Source organism: Chrysemys picta, chromosome 2, assembly GCF_011386835.1.
Source record: "Chrysemys picta bellii isolate R12L10 chromosome 2, ASM1138683v2, whole genome shotgun sequence".
Classification (NCBI taxonomy): Eukaryota; Metazoa; Chordata; order Testudines; family Emydidae; genus Chrysemys; species Chrysemys picta.
The window spans coordinates 120201551-120219391 of NC_088792.1; the positions used below are offsets into that span (position 1 = coordinate 120201551).

The 17841-nt window shown below is 46.0% G+C and overlaps 1 protein-coding gene and 1 long non-coding RNA gene across 8 annotated transcripts in view; one reads left to right on the top strand and one right to left on the bottom strand.

The window, feature by feature from the left end:
- Positions 1-1174: 1174 nt before the first annotated feature.
- On the bottom strand, positions 1175-10039 carry LOC135981965 (uncharacterized). The gene is made up of 3 exons (XR_010599184.1): positions 8719-10039; positions 8087-8370; positions 1175-3824 (listed from the first exon to the last, which is right to left on the bottom strand). It is a non-coding gene; the product is annotated as an uncharacterized LOC135981965 (long non-coding RNA).
- Positions 10040-10151: 112 nt separating this feature from the next.
- The window catches only part of LOC101937085 (uncharacterized), a 56443-nt gene continuing 48753 nt past the window's right edge, over positions 10152-17841 (top strand). For 4 of the 7 annotated variants that reach the window (XM_065587225.1, XM_065587227.1, XM_065587230.1 and 1 more), the window contains exons 1-4: positions 10201-10341; positions 10985-11062; positions 12519-12618; positions 14402-14470. In XM_065587225.1, the coding sequence (XP_065443297.1) occupies positions 12541-12618; positions 14402-14470 (147 nt within the window). In that variant the 5' untranslated portion in view covers positions 10201-10341; positions 10985-11062; positions 12519-12540. Of the gene's footprint in view, positions 10342-10984; positions 11063-12518; positions 12619-14401; positions 14471-17841 lie in introns of all 7 variants that reach the window. The other 3 variants (XM_065587226.1, XM_065587228.1, XM_065587231.1) reach the window with 2 other exon arrangements.

Here is a 17841-nt window from a genome sequence, read left to right on the forward strand (position 1 = left end):
TGATATGCAAACTAGACACAATCAACTCCGGTTTGAATAAGGACTGGGAATGGCTGAGCCATTACAAACATTGAATCTATCTCCCCTTGTAAGTATTCTCACACTTCTTATCAAACTGTCTGTACTGGGCTAGCTTGATTATCACTTCAAAAGTTTTTTTTCTCTTAATTAATTGGCCTCTCAGAGTTGGTAAGACAACTCCCACCTGTTTATGCTCTCTGTATGTGTGTATATATATCTCCTCAATATATGTTCCATTCTATATGCATCCGAAGAAGTGGGCTGTAGTCCACGAAAGCTTATGCTCTAATAAATTTGTTAGTCTCTAAGGTGCCACAAGTACTCCTGTTCTTCTTTTTGCGGATACAGACTAACACGGCTGCTACTCTGAAATCTGCTATAATAAGGTCCAATCCCACAACCAGTGAATTCAAAAGACCCAGTGGAGCAAGATCATATCCACAGAACATAGAGCTCTACCAACATTTTTAGCCTAAGCACTTTTTTCTTCAAAAGGATATCACATGGTCTCAGATTTTCGGACACAATTTTGAAAAAAGCATCCTTAACTGCACTAGCATTATTTGTAAAAGCAACAATTTGTAGATGCCAAGAAACACATTTGTGTGCAAAATGGGCATTTACGTATACAATTCAGGTAAATATGCCATCTAATCGTTTTCTCTGAAAAATACCTATTTACACGTGCAAATGTGGGTAGGATGCACTTTTGAAATTGTGCCTTAAATGTTTAGTCTGGGAAAATTAAACAGTAATCTTTTGATGTGTTGTCTTAAAATAGTATATATTGTGCTGCTTTGCATACAGCAATTGTAATGGACTGAAAAACTATATCAATAGCAAGCTAATTAAAAGCAGGCAAGAAAATGTATATGTTTTTTAACTTGGAATTTTCTTCAGAAAGAAATGTTTCATTAAAATTAAGTTACTATAGTTTCTTCATTTTAAATACGTGTATTAGAATGTAATTTTGTACTTTTCCACACCGCTTTTAGAGCTTTCATGTGTATTTCTTAAATTATAGCTTGCATTTAATACTGTTGAGAAATGTAAAATTAAGCATTTGATAATAAATATTTACTTTTACATGAAAAATAAACAATACATTTTCATTTCTCTTTTCTCTCTAAAGAATAAAAAGTCTACAGTCAAATTAGCAAAACAACAGCTTTTACTAAGTGGTGAATTCAAACTGCACAATGACAAGATGAATCTGAGACATCTTTGTTGTCTTTCTATCCCCTGGCAGAGAGCCATACCATATTTGTATACCAGCACATACAGCAATCCACATGGACAGTTTGCCAGTAAAAACGCAAGCAACACAATAGTATTGTAACAAGGTTGTTGCCGGCACAGGGGCCCGAGGACAGCAACAGTGGGGTTCGTTGCCCGGAGTGCTTCGCGCCAATAAACATACCGGGGTGGAGAAACAATCAAAGTTTATTTGAGATCTCAAAGTGGTGCAAGGAGACAGGCAAGTCTCAAATCAAGCACACCAGCAAAAACAGTTTCTCTCTTCTTTATACATTTTACAACTAAGCCCCCCCCCCCCTCCCCCTCCCTACTACTCCCCCTCCCCTCTCTACCGAAGGCATGTTTATACATTTAAGCAATTAAATCATTCTAGGGCTATAAATCTAGCTTGTTAGTAACTTCTCCCTAAACTGTTATTTGGTTCTGTTTACCCTTAGTTTATTACCCCTTCCCCAGCTAGAAACATGCAAACCTCATCATTATTGTTTGGTACCTGGCATGAGCAAGGTCGTAATTGCTAACTGGCTATTTACACATTCCAATTCCTGTCCTTGGTTGTTGAGGTCGATCAGAGTTAAACATGGAAGGACAGAGTTTAAACATGGAAGAACTCTGGCTCAGGCAGGCCTAGTAACCTCAACAGTTCCCTCCTTTGAGAATACTCAACAAGCTTTTGGCTGAGTTTTCTCATATTCTGTAGACAAGATACGATTGAGTGCCATGGAGCTGGGGTTCTCAATAAGAGAGTATGCCGGGACTTCTGGGGAACGGGGGGCACAAAGCTTACGGAGGAGCAATTTAAAACAAGCAATCAGGAGGAGGGTGACCAGGCACAGTACCACACCTGTGAGGAGGAGATGCACAAGGCTATTTCCCAGTCCTCCCAGGTTAGGCAACCAACTCCAAAGGGAATCAAAAACTGTGGGTTCCCTTTCCTGAGCCTTCCACTACTCAAAAGCCTGTTCGGCTGATAGGACGTGCTTGTTAATGTCCTGTGAGTTTTCTGGGACATAAGTACAACATTCACTCCCAATAAGGACACACACCCCGCCCTGGGAGGCTAAAACATAATCTAAGGCCTGTCTATTTTGCAGGGACAGCAACCGGAGCTGGTAAAGCTCTGAGTTAAGGCTTTTCTCTATGGCCAAGGTCTCATTGGCATACTTGGTGAGAAATACAGAGAGCCTACGATAAAATTGAGCCAGTCGCCCTACCCCATAGGATGGGAGAAAGATCATACCCAATCTGTCTCCTTCTGTAATGGGCTCTGGGGTGGCATATAAAGATCTACGCTGCCTGGCGCGGCCAGGGGGCAGTTTAGGGAGGACACGAAGGGGAGGGGCAAGATATCCTAGATAGCAGCTTCCATACCACCGATGCGGTAGCCACTTATAGACAGAGGTACTGCAAATATAAAAGGAGTGGCCATTCCCTACCAAGCCATTATAACCGCTACTCCACCTATTTACTTGTCTGTCATTAAACGATCCGAACTGGGTGGTAGAGTCGGATTTGCCGTTAACATAGACAGGGATGGAAGCATCACTGTCGGGATAAATAATACTGACAGGTGCTATTCCCAGCAAACCAGGTGTGATTGCTGGACTTAAACTGTCGATAGCACACCAACCCAGGGGCCACTGGCTGTAACCTAATAGGGGAAGGGACATATGTTGAGTTGGCCTGCGGCTTCCAGGGGTCGTCCCTTAAGGCATACTGGGACTCAATGGTACAGTTCTGCGACAAGGGGGTACCCAAGGCATTTTCCCCCCACTGAACCATCCCCAACAGATATCTGACCAATTCTGGGGAACCACCCTTCAGGGTAACCCTGCAGCATGGTGTGGGATTTGGGAGCATACCCAGCAGTTGGAGAGGTTAAACTCTTGGACAAAGCAAACCTTCAGGGACTCATATGTGTTTGTCTCTAAGTTAGTAGGGATTCCTTTCCATCCCGCATGTGCCTGGGGGGAAACGGGTGTTAACAAGAGGAGTGTCCCTATGGCAAAGAGCACCAATGTGGCAGACCCTGGATCTGAACTCATATTGGGCAGGTGACCCTAGGGCCTAACAATCACAATTCCCCAAATACCCACAAAATAACAATTATCAAAAGTAAGCAGATTAAAAACAAAAGGGACCAGGCCACCAGGTTAGGCCGGTCCTGTGAAAACAAACACAACCAACGCTCAGAGGTCTCGCAGGGAGTGCGCTGTGACTGTCCACAGAGATCACAGGACATTCCCAGCAGACACTATTGTCGTCTGAATAACAGCTTAAGTCCCAAATCGTCGCTGGCAGTCTTCTCTGCAGGCTGGACGGTCCACCGTTCAGGAGCAGGAACTGCTTTCAGACGAGAGTGATGAATCCAGTTTTTGTGTCCCTCAACCTTTGCTGCTGTATGGGAGACCAGCAAGACGGTGTAGGGTCCCTTCCACTTCTCTTGGAGAGGCTCGTCCTTCCAGGTCCGGACGAGTACGGAATCGCCTGGCTGCAAGGAGTGGATTGGGGCATCCAGCGGGAGAGGTTGCAAATCTTTGGTATACCTGTGGAGAGAACAGAGAACAGCAGACAGAGAGCACATGTACTGAGATAAGAAGCCACACCCCATTTCCCACTCCCCTGCCAGAACCGGTGTACCATTCATAGGCCATGCCCTTCCAAACATAATCTCGAAGGGACTGAGCCCTAACCTGCCCTTAGGGAGAGCGCGAATGCAGAGCAGAACAAGGGGCAAAGCATCAGGCCACTTAAGGGAAGCCTCTTGGCAAACCTTTGAGAGGTGCCGCTTAAGTGTCTGATTTGTACACTCCACTACCCCACTAGCCTGCGGTCGCCATGGCGTGTGAAGCTTCCAGGGGATCTGTAGGGCATCCGATATCTTTTGAACGACTTGGGATGTGAAGTGTGTTCCGTTGTCAGATTCCATCCACTGGGGGAGCAATCTGAGCCTTACTCTGTGCTACTCGATATCCTCGAAGTCCAACAAAGTTCAGGAGGCTCACAGTGGCTTTAAGGCAAGAGGTTAGACCCACTGCAGCAATTAACAAGTCATCCACATATTGCAGGAGGAGGACTTTGTCCTCGTTGTCCCACTCCTCCAAGTCTCTAGCCAGGGCCTGGCTGAAAAGGGTGGGGGAATTTTTAAATCCCTGAGCCAGCACTGTCCAGCAAAGCTGCTTTCTAACCCTCCTTTTGTCCTCCCACTCGAAGGAGAAAATCTCCTGAGACTGGAGGTCAACCGGAATCGTGAAGAAAGCATCCTTTAAATCCAGGACTGAAAAATGGGAGTACTGCCTCACTATAGAGGCCAACAATGTATACGGATTTGGAACAAGGGGGTGTAGATTCTTACCCAGCTCATTAACCGCCCTCAGGTCCTGGACCAGCCGGTATGTGCCATTGGGCTTTTGTACAGGCAAGATAGGAGTGTTCCACGCTGACTGGCATTCTTGAAGTACCCTGCACTTTAGGAACTGGTCTATAGTTTCCTGCAATCCCTCTCTGGCTTCCCTTTTGATCGGATACTACTTAATTCGCACTGGACCTTTTCCTGGCAAGAGCTGAACAGTAATAGGAGTATGATGGGCTGCCTTTCCTGGGATCCCTGATGCCCATACCAGAGGAAAAACCCGCTTATCCCACTGACTCCACTCAGAGGCTTGAATGGCTTCCCTCAATTGCAAGTGTCATTATCCAGGCCTTCTCTGGAGGTAAGGTGAGGCTTATTTCATCTTGAGTGAAATGCAGGGTGGCACCTAAGCGACAAAGCAGATCCCGTCCTAATAGTGGCGTTGGACAATCGGGGAGATAAACCAGTTTGTGAGATAGAGTTCTGTTTCCCAAAGCACATTCTGCTGGAGCATATACTGGGCACTTAGTTCCTTTCCCTGTGGCTCCCACCACAGTGAGGGAATCTGCCACAGGCAGCTGAAGGGGTTGGTTTACAGCAGTTCGTGCAGCTCCAGAGTCTATTAAAAAGTCTATGTCTGAATCTCCCACCCGCATTTTCACTCGGGGTTCCGGGGGCAGGATAGTCCGTCTCCCCTGACACCCCTATTCTTGATCCTCCGCTGCCATCATAGGGGTACCTTCCCTTTCGGGGCACTCATTTTTCCAATGTCCCTCCTTTCGGCATATGGCACACTGGTTGCGACCCAGACACCTTTCCTGTGAGCCAGGGCGCCCACACCCACGTCCTCTCATTCCCCGGTCCCTTCCTCCTTCCTGAAATCTTCCCCTGCCACCAGCCTGTACTACTGTAACCATCATTTTCACTTGCCTCTTTTCCTTTTCTCCTTCCCTAAGGCTGTAAGCCCTGTTTGCAGTTTCCAAAATCTGTGCCATTGTCATGCCCATCAAATCCTCCTTTTTCTGCAGTTTCCTTTTAATATCAGGGGCGGCACGTAGCCTCAGTAGCCTGATCATCTGGGTCTGCATTAGTAGTTTGCCTGATGGTATCCCGAATACGCTGCAGAAAAGCAACCGGACTCTCTTTTGGCTCCTGTATTAGCTCATACGGCTTAGCCCAATTGTTATGTCGGACAACTGAGTGTCGGAGACCATGTAATAGGAGCTCCTTGTATACAGTGAGACAGGTGAGATCTGCCGGCACGTTGGGATTCCACCGGGGGTCTGCTGTAGGGACCTGAATTGCAGCAACAGGAACATTTGCTGCGTTTGCCTCATGTCTAAGCTGTGCCTCCTCTCGTGCCTTAGACACAACCTGATTACTCATAGTAGACTCATAGACTTTAAGGTCAGAAGGGACCATTATGATCATCTGGTCTGACCCCCTGCATGCTGCAGGCCACAAAGCCGTCCCTACCCCTTCCCTTGATTCTGCTGTTGAAGTCCCCAAATCCTGTGGCTTAGTGACTTCAATTGGCAGAGAACCCTCCTGCTAGCGATCCCTGCCCCATGCTGCGGAGGAAGGCGAAAAACCTCCAGGGCCTCTGCCAATCTACCCTGGAGGAAAATTCCTTCCCGACCCCAAATATGGCGATCAGTAAAACCCCGAGCATGTAGGCAAGAGTCTCCAGCCTGACCCTTGTTAGCCATTATACTATTTACCTGCCATGGCTCGGTATTCCTTGGCTAAAATCAAGTAACGCCAATCTGTTAAGCAGACTCCTGTTTCCCCATTTTACCAGAGCTGTTCTGTGCCAGCTCAGTTCTGCCATCCTGTCCCATTGGTGCACCCATACTTCAGGCCGCTTGACTGGTAAATTTCACCTCCCCACAGTCCTATTCCTTTTAGTATAAATGCTCACCACCACCTTGCCTGACAGTGATTGTAGTGGCTCTGGCATTCCTCAAGTTTCCCCACCCCAGGCACTACTGCCCATTGCCCTGGCAGAACTTGCCCTACCAACCTAGTGCTCACCCCTCAGAAAGCTCATCCCACCCAACTCCCGGCAGGAACTGTGGCCCGGTCCCCACAGAGCTCAGCTCACCCATCCGGCATGCTATTGCCTAATCTCCTGGCAAGGCTCAACCCTCACCCTGCTTCTCCTCTGGGAATACCAAGTCTCCTGACCAAGGTTCACACCAACACACGTCCCCTCTTCAGGGGCTGGTCGCCAGCCATCTTCCGTGGAAAGCCCCCCACACCCTAGCAGATCCTCATATGGGCATCCACCTCGCTAGGGCGCCCCCTCCCGCAGACCCAGAGTCCCCAGCCCCCCCTTATAATATCCTCCCACGGTCACCTGCCAGGCTGGCCACACCTCTACCCATGACTAACCCCCTCAGGGGGCTCCCCCGGGATTACCCCATCCCCAGGGAGCCTACCCGAGCCCTCCCCAACTTCTCAGTCCCAGGCACCTCACCGGGGCCTCCTTGCTCTGGTCGAGCCACAGCCTCACCTGCGAGGCTTAGCCAGGCCTGCTCTCGCACAGCCGGGCCCGGGGCCTCCCCGCCCGCACCAGGCTCTCTCCGCTCCCCCCAATCCTACCAAGCGGGAAGGCCTCAGCCCCGCACCTCTCCCGCTGGCCTCGCCCAGGCCCCATCCCCCTCTCCTCGGGTACGACTCGCCCCAACGTCGCTCCACCTCAGACAGCAGGGTCCGCATAAGGACATTACAGTCATCCCAGTCAGGCTTATGGCTAGCCAGACACCCTTCAAAGACCGAGATAAACTTGCTTGGATTCGTAGAGAATTCCCCTGCCTGTGCCTTAAAAGCTGCTAGGTCCACTGGGTTAAAAGGCACATGGGTATAAACCTGCATTGTAGTGGCTGGGCGATTGTCTGTTCCAGTACGGGCTATCCGAGTCTCAGTAATCAATGGATAGAATCCCACCGAGGGGGCAATCTCTGGGACCTGAGGCACCCTATCTTTATATGGTGGGGGTATTGGAGCCGAAGGGGACACCGACTCTGCCATTACAACCGGGGGAGGGTTCTGAGAACTAACAATAGTTACTACCGAACCTGTCGGAGTCAAATTACACTTTTGCAAAAGATCTGATCTATCTCTTAACAACATAAACAACTGTACATACATATGTTCATTCCATTTACCCGTACGCTGACAAAACAAAAGCAATTGAAGGATCGTATTATAATTAAGTGATCCCTCCGGTGGCCACCTTTCCTAGTCCTCTAGCTGATATTGAGGCCAGTCTACTGTACAGAACCTTTTTAATTTATTTTTAATCAACGGATCCGATCCAAACACTTTCCAGTTCACCAGAATGGTACGTACACCTTGCCTTGCCTGCAGCACTCTGTCCCTGCCCCATACTCTAGGGAGACACTGGGCGTCCCCAGGTCAAAACAGGTAAAGTCCCCACTGGACTGTTCCTACCTTATCCAAGGGTCCGGTTCTGCACCGTGGCCTGCAGCTGTTTCTCCACTAATCAAGCGCGTTGCACCGTTGTGCCCTCCGGGGTCGACCAAATCACGTCTCCGCCGAAGCCCCCGATGAAGTCACCGGTGAGCTCTGGGCGTTGGTCGTCGTCGTAATCCGTCAGCCGCCAGGAGGGATCCGGGCAAGGCTAAATTTCAGCCTCAAGCCCACCCAGGGACGCCAAGACTGTTGCTGGCACAGGAGCCCGAGGACAGCAACAGTGGGGTTCGTTGCCCGGAGTGCTTCGTGCCAATAAACATACCGGGGTGGAGAAACAATCAAAGTTTATTTGAGATCTCAAAGTGGTGCAAGGAGACAGGCAAGTCTCAAATCAAGCACACCAGCAAAAACAGTTTCTCTCTTCTTTATACATTTTACAACTAAGCCCACCCCTCTCCCCCTCCCTACTACTCCCCCTCCCCTCTCTACCGAAGGCATGTTTATACATTTAAGCAATTAAATCATTCTAGGGCTATAAATCTAGCTTGTTAGTAACTTCTCCCTAAACTGTTATTTGGTTCTGTTTACCCTTAGTTTATTACCCCTTCCCCAGCTAGAAACATGCAAACCTCATCATTATTGTTTGGTACCTGGCATGAGCAAGGTCGTAATTGCTAACTGGCTATTTACACATTCCAATTCCTGTCCTTGATTGTTGAGGTCGATCAGAGTTAAACATGGAAGGACAGAGTTTAAACATGGAAGAACTCTGGCTCAGGCAGGCCTAGTAACCCCAACAAGGTTGAACACTTTCTGAGGAGATAGCAGCAGCAGCAGAAATGTGTGTTCAAAATAAACATTGTGGATGGTAAGGATCTTGTGTGCATATCAAATCTCAATTTGTTCTCCAAATATTGAAAACTAAAAACTCTGGGAATATAATAAGCAATACTAGCACTTCCATGAGGCTTGTTTGTGACCAGGAAATGAACTGGAAAGGTCACTGACTTCTGATAAATTCCCGGCAGCCAAAGTACATTGAAAATGCAAAAAAAAAAAAAAAAAGCCCATGATAATATCTCAAATCTGAAGTGTGTCTGGAAGTATTCTCCTGCTCATGTCCCACTGAATTGAGGCCTAAATGCTGCAATAGCCTAGGCATAGATTATTGGTGCAGAAACCAGTGCCAGGCCCCAAAAATTTATAAGATTGGCTTAAAAATCATACATAGAGTCCTGTGGCACCTTATAGACTAACAGATGTATTGGAGCATAAGCTTTCGTGGGTGAATACCCACTTCATCAGACGCATGGCACAAACATGGAATAACCACTTCGTCAGACGGTATTCACCCAACAAAGCTTATGCTCCAATACATCTGTTAGTCTATAAGGTGCCACAGGGCTCTTTGTTGCTTTTTACAGATCCAGACTAACACAGCTACCCCTCTGATACTTAAAAATCATAGTAAGTTATGGGTTCTTTTCATTTGTTGTTTGAACCACTAGGGATCACATTTGCAGGCAAGTTTTCTCCATAAGCATAGAGGCTAGAAATGTAAAAAGATTAAAGCTGAGATTGTCCCGTAAATGGGACTTCAGGAGCCGGGGTTTTAAGAACAGGGCCCCAGGTACTAGGTGACTTGTGATAAAAGCATGCGAGTTGGCAGCGATCTTTACTGTCAATCACACGCACCATTGTTACAATGTTAATTGCCGTTTAGAGATCTGCCTAGAACTGATTTCTCTGTGTGTGTGATACCCCCCCCTGGCTGAACTCACACCCCTGGGTTTAGCGGGCCAATGCTTAAACCACTGAGCTATCCCGCCTCTCATACTGCGGGGGAGGGGACAGGGGAAGCCTTCGCTCTAAGGAGAAGCCCCGCGGTGACGGTGGCCACACACAGACCCGCTTTCGGCCCCCGAGATGGGAAGGCGCCCTGGACCCGCACCCACTTCAACTGTTGCCGCTACAGGGAGCGGCCTGAGATCCCGCTCCTCCTATTGGTTAGAGGCTTCCTCTCTCCCCCTCCTATTGGCTGGTTGTAAGACTCTCTCTCTCTCTCTCTCTCTCTCTCTCACTCATTGGCTGGGAGGGAGTCCCGCCGTCAATCCCTTCCCCCCTCCTTCTTACGTACCGTAACCGTGCTCAGTCTCGCGGGCTCCGTAGTTAGCGACGGAAGTGACGTTTCGAGTTGGGGTCCCGGATGTAGTTGCGCATTCCCTGAGGTACTGTCGTTGGCGTTTTCTTCGGGAGCGTCCCCGCGCCGGCCGGTGAGTGGAGCGGGGAGGGGGCGCCCTGGTCTCATCTGCATGGGCTGGGAGGAAGTTCGGCCGGGCACGGGGAGAAGGGCCGGGGGGCAGGGCACGGGGGCAGACAAGCCACGGGGAAGGGGCTGGGAGATGGGGGAGGGGCTGTGGCAGAAGGCCTGGGGGGCAGGGCACGGGGAAGGGGCTGGGAGATGGGGGAGGGGCTGTGGCAGAAGGCCTGGGGGGCAGGGCACGGGGAAGGGGCTGGGAGATGGGGGAGGGGCTGTGGCAGAAGGCCTGGGGGGCAGGGCACGGGGAGGGGGCTGGGAGATGGGGGAGGGGCTGTGGCAGAAGGCCTGGGGGGCAGGGCACGGGGAGGGGGCTGGGAGATGGGGGAGGGGCTGTGGCAGAAGGCCTGGGGGGCAGGGCACGGAGAGGGGGCTGGGAGATGGGGGAGGGGCTGTGGCAGAAGGCCTGGGGGGCAGGGCATGGGGAGGGGGCTGGGAGATGGGGGAGGGGCTGTGGCAGAAGCCTGGGGGGCAGGGCATGGGGAGGGGCTGGGAGATGGGGGAGGGGCTGTGGCAGAAGGCCTGGGGGGCAGGGCACGGCATGGGGGACTGTACTGTTGTCAGTCTCCTAGCTTACAGTGGCTCTTGTCTCTTTGTAGCATCCACCTTCCTCTGACGCCCTCCCATCTCCTCTGGCCTGAGGCTCTGAGTTCTACTCTCCTTCTCTTCCCCAGCTGGTGACTATGGCCTTTTTATATTACTGTATAACTCAGGGGTTGGAAAGGAGGATCCTCCCACTCCCCAGCACTTTGTTTTTTGTGTTGGTAATCCGGACCTGCTTAACACCTCCTGAGAACCATGCTGATAGTGGTGCCCAATGCACTTGCTCTAGTGAAGCTACTCACTCTCCACTGTCACAGTCCTGTGGGGGGATGCCTATGATCTCTGCCACCACTCTAATGTGCTGGACTGATACCTTGGTCCCAACCTTGCTATGGTGGCGAAAGGTAACTATCACCATCGCCAGCTAGCTAGTTTTCCCTTGCCATGGCAGGGAGGTGTCCGCTGGGATATTGGTTAGCTTTGGTTTCAGTGAATGGATGATAATTCTTGTTTCCTGTTAACTATCAAGCAGTGAAAATATTTCAAATGTAGTCATTCAGTGTACTTCTGAATTGACTATGTTAATATTTCTTCATTGAGAAGACAGGATTTATTAAGCCTGATTAATAATGGCTAAATTTATTAATGCTGAGTAATAGTGGTATTTACAAATCATTATCTCACTTCTGATATAGAAGAATGTGTAAAAGGACTGGTGTTGAAAAGAAACAGGAAATTATAACTTTCCGTTTTTCTGCCTTGGGCTTGAAAGCTATCAGCAATTGCCAGTTATGCAGGTGATCACCTTAACTGTAACACATACCTGATACTTTTACTGATGTCAGTAAAACAGAATAAAATGCAGATAACTTGGCACACAGTTGTATGAAAACAGATTGAATGTGAGATATATTATAGAAAAACATAGGCACCATGGATATTTACATGGTACCAAAATACATTTTTAGCTAATATAGCAATAAGTAACATACTTTTTTTAGTGGGCAAACTTAGAATTTTATCATATTGAAATTAACACTTGAATGGTGGGTACATATTAGTTTAGCTTGCACGTGTGATAAGAGTGTCCAGACACAAAGTTGCACCAGTTTTAACTAAATAGGTTTAACAGTCACACCTTTAATTAAAAAATTGGTGCATCTTCTGTGTTCGGAAAAGCCCCAATATAACTGAAGCAAGTGTGGTGATAGAGCAGTTGAGTATTTTAAAGAAAATTAATTTAATGAATCGTATTCCTCGTTTCAATTTGTAAAAGACTGTAAGCCATAAAACTACAGATAACTACAAAGAAGTGTATGTGTCTAAGATAGATACAGTGAACAAATAAGATCAAATATCTTTTAGTAGCTTATTGGACTTTAACTAAATATTCGTCCTTGTTTTTGTGGTAAAAATATTGCATAATTAAGACCACCGTGGAAAATGCTTTTGCTTTGTGTTAGAGGTTCTATTCAGATGTTTTCTGCAGTTCAAGTATCTAATAATTTACATATAGGTGTTCTTCCACTAATCGTTTTAAGCTGAAAAAATAAATGTGTAAATAACATGTGAATTCATTGTTTTTTAAAGTGCTCTGATCCACTTTTACAAGATGAGCACCACCAATGTGGATGATGCTAAACCAGAAGATGTTAAACAAGAATCTGAGAAAAAGATATTTTATTGTGAGGTGAGTGGATTTCTTGGTGGTTTTTTAAAGTATGATTATATAACATTGTTTTGTGTGATCTAGTGAGTACATTTTACTCCTGAACTTAGGTCTGTCATACGGTGCAGTATTATGATCTTCACTTGCTAGACCCTAGGGGTCAAAGTGCAGGAACCAGGTAACTTTTCGCTAATGTGGATGATGCTGGTAGCCTGCAAGAGAGCCAGAAAGCAAACACAAAATTAGATATGTGACAACAGGAGTAATTAAATGTTGGTCCCCTCCCCCAGCCATGTTGAAAAAACAGAGTGTTAAGCACTTCTAGTTAGGTCCCATATTAAATTTCTTAAACAGTGTGTGTATGATCTTAATAACCTGTTCCTGCTGTGTACCATAAACCTGTTCCTTCAGGTGCTGAACTGAAGTCGTTTGTGATCAGTGTTAGCACAATTCATTTCCTCCCAATTAGAAAATAGATCTAGGATGGCTTCTCCACTTTCTGGATTAAGTCATCTACTTTATAACATGGGATCCTTTTTCTTACTTGTACCCAAGTTGCTTCAGAATAAATTGTTCCATGTCTTTCAAGGATTAAGTATGACTGATTCAAAAGGTCCACAGTTGGCTCGACTGCAAAATTTCCTCAGCAATGTTCCTGTGAACACTTGAATCCTAGAGAGTGCCTGAAGTTGTCATGTGTCCTTCAAACCTTTCCGTTTAATCAGATAAGAAGCCAACCTAGAAAGGCTCAAAGGCTTCAGGCTCAAGTGACCCAGAATAGAATCCTGGTCGTCTATTATTTGTATAGTATTAGTGTCCATGCCTGCAAGCACCGCCCCCGCAGCTCGCATTGGGGATAGGGAGCTGTGGCCAATGGGAGCTATGGGGGCGGTGCTTGCAGAGAGGGGCAGCGCGCGGAGCCACGTGTTCCCCACTCTCCCCAGGGGCCGCAGTAGCGCGCTGGTCCCTTCCGGGAGCAGCGTGGGGCCGGGGCAGGCAGGGAGTCTGCCTTAGCCTCGCTGTGCCGTCGACCGGGAGCCCCCAAGGTAAGTGCCACTGGGCGGGAGGCTGTACCTCAGCCCCGTCCCGGAACCAGCATTACAACACACACACACACCCCCCCCCCCCCCCCCCCCCCGCATCCTGAATCTCAGCCTCCTCCCAGAGCCAGCACCACACACCTCCACACTCTGCCTCAGCCCGGACCCCCTCTTGCACCCAAACTCCCTCTCAGAGCTTGCAGCCCTCACCCCTTCCTGCAACCCCCTGTCCAAGGCCCAGCCCAGAGCCCCCCTCCCACACTGCAAACCCCCCCTTGTGCTGGTGTTACAGTCCTTCTTGTTTACAGCTCCTTCTCCGTGCCCGTTGCATCATGTGATCATCTATTTCAGCACAGACCACCCACCAATACTCTGCAGAACAGTGTGGGAACTACTGAGTTAAAAGGATACTGTCAAAAATCTGGGGGGGAGGGGACTCCAGAAACTAGTTAATTGATAGTTTAAAAAAAAAAAAACGTAAACAGTTTACACAGATCTGGTGCTGTTTTTAATATCTTCACTTTCCTGATGTCTAAGTAGGCTTAATGTGATTAGTTATGTACTGCTCTTTGTCACTCACTGGTGTCTTACTTTAAATTTCTCACACAAGCCTTCTTCAAAGAGGCCTTCACCAGTTTCTTAAAATAGTAAAATATAATGAACGGTTTTCGTCCATAATTGCAGACCTATTTGCTGTGCTTGCACAACAGTATTTTTATACTAAAGTTGGCTGTAGCGTAACTGACTGTAATTAATTTCTTTAGGTTTGTAAAGTTCCATGTATGAGTTCTATAAGCCTTCAGTCACACTTTCGTGGAGCAAAACATAAAAAGGTAATGTAATGTGATTTTAATGTCTGATGTATAAACTTCACACTTCCAAATTTTCAGTAAACTTATTGTAAGTAATTGTCTTTAAAAAAAAGTTTTGAATGCTTGTGTAATTTGCAATTCAGTTGCTTTGTTTCACCATTTTATCTGAAAATGAAATCCCCAGAAAATTGTCCAGTGCTGGTATTTTGAGCCTTTTGAAACATTGTTAAAATTGTTAAATGTACACAATACACTTTATTTTTTTGAAATACAGCTATACTTACAATTTAACTTCTAAGTGAAGTTAATATGCACGTATTATGAACTGGGTGTATTTAAGGTTGCCTGACCTGCAAAGTCTTTTTTCCTTCTGCAATTTAAAAGGAAAATGTGGCTCATCTTCCCTAGTTCCATACAACTGACCTTAAATTTGGAGAAAAACTCCAGTGTGATTATAAATTAGAAATAACTAACTCTAGTTACGAAGGAACATTATTTGCATTTTTATGTGAGGATTTAAATATAATAAACATAAGTAAAACCAATAATAGTAAAGTTGCTGTTATAATTTGGTACAAGTAAGTAACTTCTTACTAGAAAGTACTGTAAATCAGAAAGGTTTCAAAATTGTTAGGCAGGTTCTACAGTTCTTATACTCTTTTGGTTATCTGAACTGTAGTTAATCTTTTTTCGGTTAGTCTAAGATTACAGAACTTTATAATAATAATAGAACTTCAATGGCTAGTGTTTTCTTCTGTTATTTCTATCTGGTGTCATCAGACTGCATCCTTGGTTGGCAATAAGAACTGCCTCAATGAGGGATGCCATCTTAATGACACTTTTAGTGACCTTCTTTCCCTCCTGTATTACTAGAAATCAAACATGGTATCTTGTAACTCACCTGGTCTCTAGCTGTCTCAGAAGTGTGAGGCTTCAAGTTTGTTCTTAAAGTTGGGTTTTCCTCACAGACCAGGCAATATAATATCCAGTCGGGAGACTTTAATATCCAGTCGGGCGACTTTCTTTATATCATTTCTCAAAGAATGGACCTTTTTATTGATTACAGCTTCACAAATCAGTTGTCTAACTTAAGTGTTGTCCCTCACCTCCTTTACTTGCTTTTAATTGTATTGAGTCAGTTGCTCATTAGTAACATAATGACATTTTTGAAAGCAAAAAGAATTGAGATTGCTCTACAGGAAATCTGTTAAATTTGCTGATATGGCGTTACCATCATTCTCACATTAAAAAAAATTGATTATGAAATAATAACACTGAGGAAAAAGAGTAAAATACTGAAATAATTAATTAGGCTTTCAACTTCCCAGCAGTTACTTATCTATTAGAAATGTCCCATTGCCTGAGTAATACTTAAAATGCAATTTAAAACTGAGCAGTAATGAAGGGGCAGGTCTTTGCTAGAGTAACTGGTTGTGGAGGTTAAGGTGTTACCCACAGAATCTAGGGCACCCCACCTTTACTGTACCGGGGGCTCAAGGCATAACCCTGTAAATTTAGGCACCCCATCCTTTCCCGTCCTGGGCTCAGGACGTAAGGCACTCACTCTTACCTGTCCTAGACACAGGCACCTTCTGCTGGTTTGCCAGACCTTTTCCCAGTGAAACAGTAATATCCTTAACCTATATTTATTAACAGTTGATCAACAGAGTACAGATGCTAAGCATACAGTGCTCACCACTCCCAGTAAGGGGGACAGACTTTTCCTGGTGGCCAGTCAGGATCAAGTTGTCTGGGACTCCAGCTTCTGTACGGTATGATCATCAGGGTGTGATGGTTTTGGCAGCTCTGATCTTGGGCCGTGTTCTGGAGTTAGGTTCTAAAGAACTTCCTTTTCGACCCCAATTTATATAGTTAAAACTTGGGTCCTACTTAGCTATATCTTAACCAGTCATTTTAGACTAAAATACTACAAAACAATGCAAGCCCATTACGAAACAATTCTTTAACCAGTCCTAGCCCATTTCCCACCTACGTACAAGAGTCAATTTAAATGTTATGAAACCAGTTTACACAGCAGACAGAAACAATTAAAAAACAGACAGGATAATACAGATAAACAATATCAAAACAAGAGAGAAGTATGGATTTCACAATCACAACTATTGATAAGTGGTTTCTTGCTAGACAGTAAGTTATCAGTTTTCTTTAAAAATCTTAATATCTGTTTCTTTATGTGGTGATAGTGGGTACGATTAGGACAGGAACACCTTCTTAGCAGTCCGATATTACTCTGTTCTGATGCAATTGATGGAACCTGAGGATGTGAGACTCTGCAACTTAGCTCATAGCTGCTGTTTTTACTCTGGCTGCTGCTTTTACTGCAGAAAAAGACCTCCGACCTTACCAAAGTCAGAAACTCAGTCCTCAGTACGTTTTAGGCCACTGTTGTGTGAATATGCACATGCTTAACTTCAAGCATCTGAGTAAAGTTAAGCAAATGTGTGTTTGTAGGATTAGGGCTTTAGGGTTCTGTTTTAGCTATTCTAAATACAAACCTTGTTTGACCTACCTTCTAGTATGTGTATCATAATGGATGGTGGAGAAGTGGTGTCAGTTGCTCTGTTATATCTTAGTGCACTCCTTTTGTGCTACCTGAAAATAATATTTAGTTGTGGGGTTATATTAAGTCCATTTCAGAAATCCAATGAAGAGAGAGTATCCAGCTGATAATGGGTCTGGGGCAGTGGTTCCCAAATTGGGGTTCACAAAATGTTACAGGGGATTCTCGGGGGGGAGGGGAGGGAATTCCCTAATGGTGGACAGAGCTGTCCCTGGGCAGCACGGGACCAGCAACTAAGCAGATCAAAGCAAGCCTATCTATCACACCGAGGAGATTTAAACTTCAAGACTTGGTATAAGAAATGGAAAGGGAGGTGGATGTTTTTTGCTGTTTTTAAAATTAAATAGGCAGCTAGTATTGTTTTTAAAATTATTATGAAGAACAAGTTTAAGCTTTGTTGTAACGTGCACTGTTTGCCTGGACTGCTCAAGACCTGAATGCTCGTGTAGGAGGAACTCGTTGAGTTGGCTTCTTAAATACCTTCATGCTGTTCCTTGAAACATAGGAGACTTGTCTTATAATAGGCTTATTCAAAGTGATACATACTACGAAAGTGAGATCTTGGAAGAGTGTTGCCATTTTCAGAATGTAATAAAAATACAGTAATAATGCGTAATAAGCATGTCATAAAAACAAATTTTATATTTCCAAGATCACTGCTTTTATAATTTATACTCAGGTAAAGGAGAAAATCCCTGGAAATATTCATTTGGGGGGGGGGGGGGGTCACGAGACTTGACACTTCAGTGAAAGGGGTTCACAGGTTGTTAAAGTTTGGGAACCACTGGTCTGGGGTATCAAAATGAAGAAA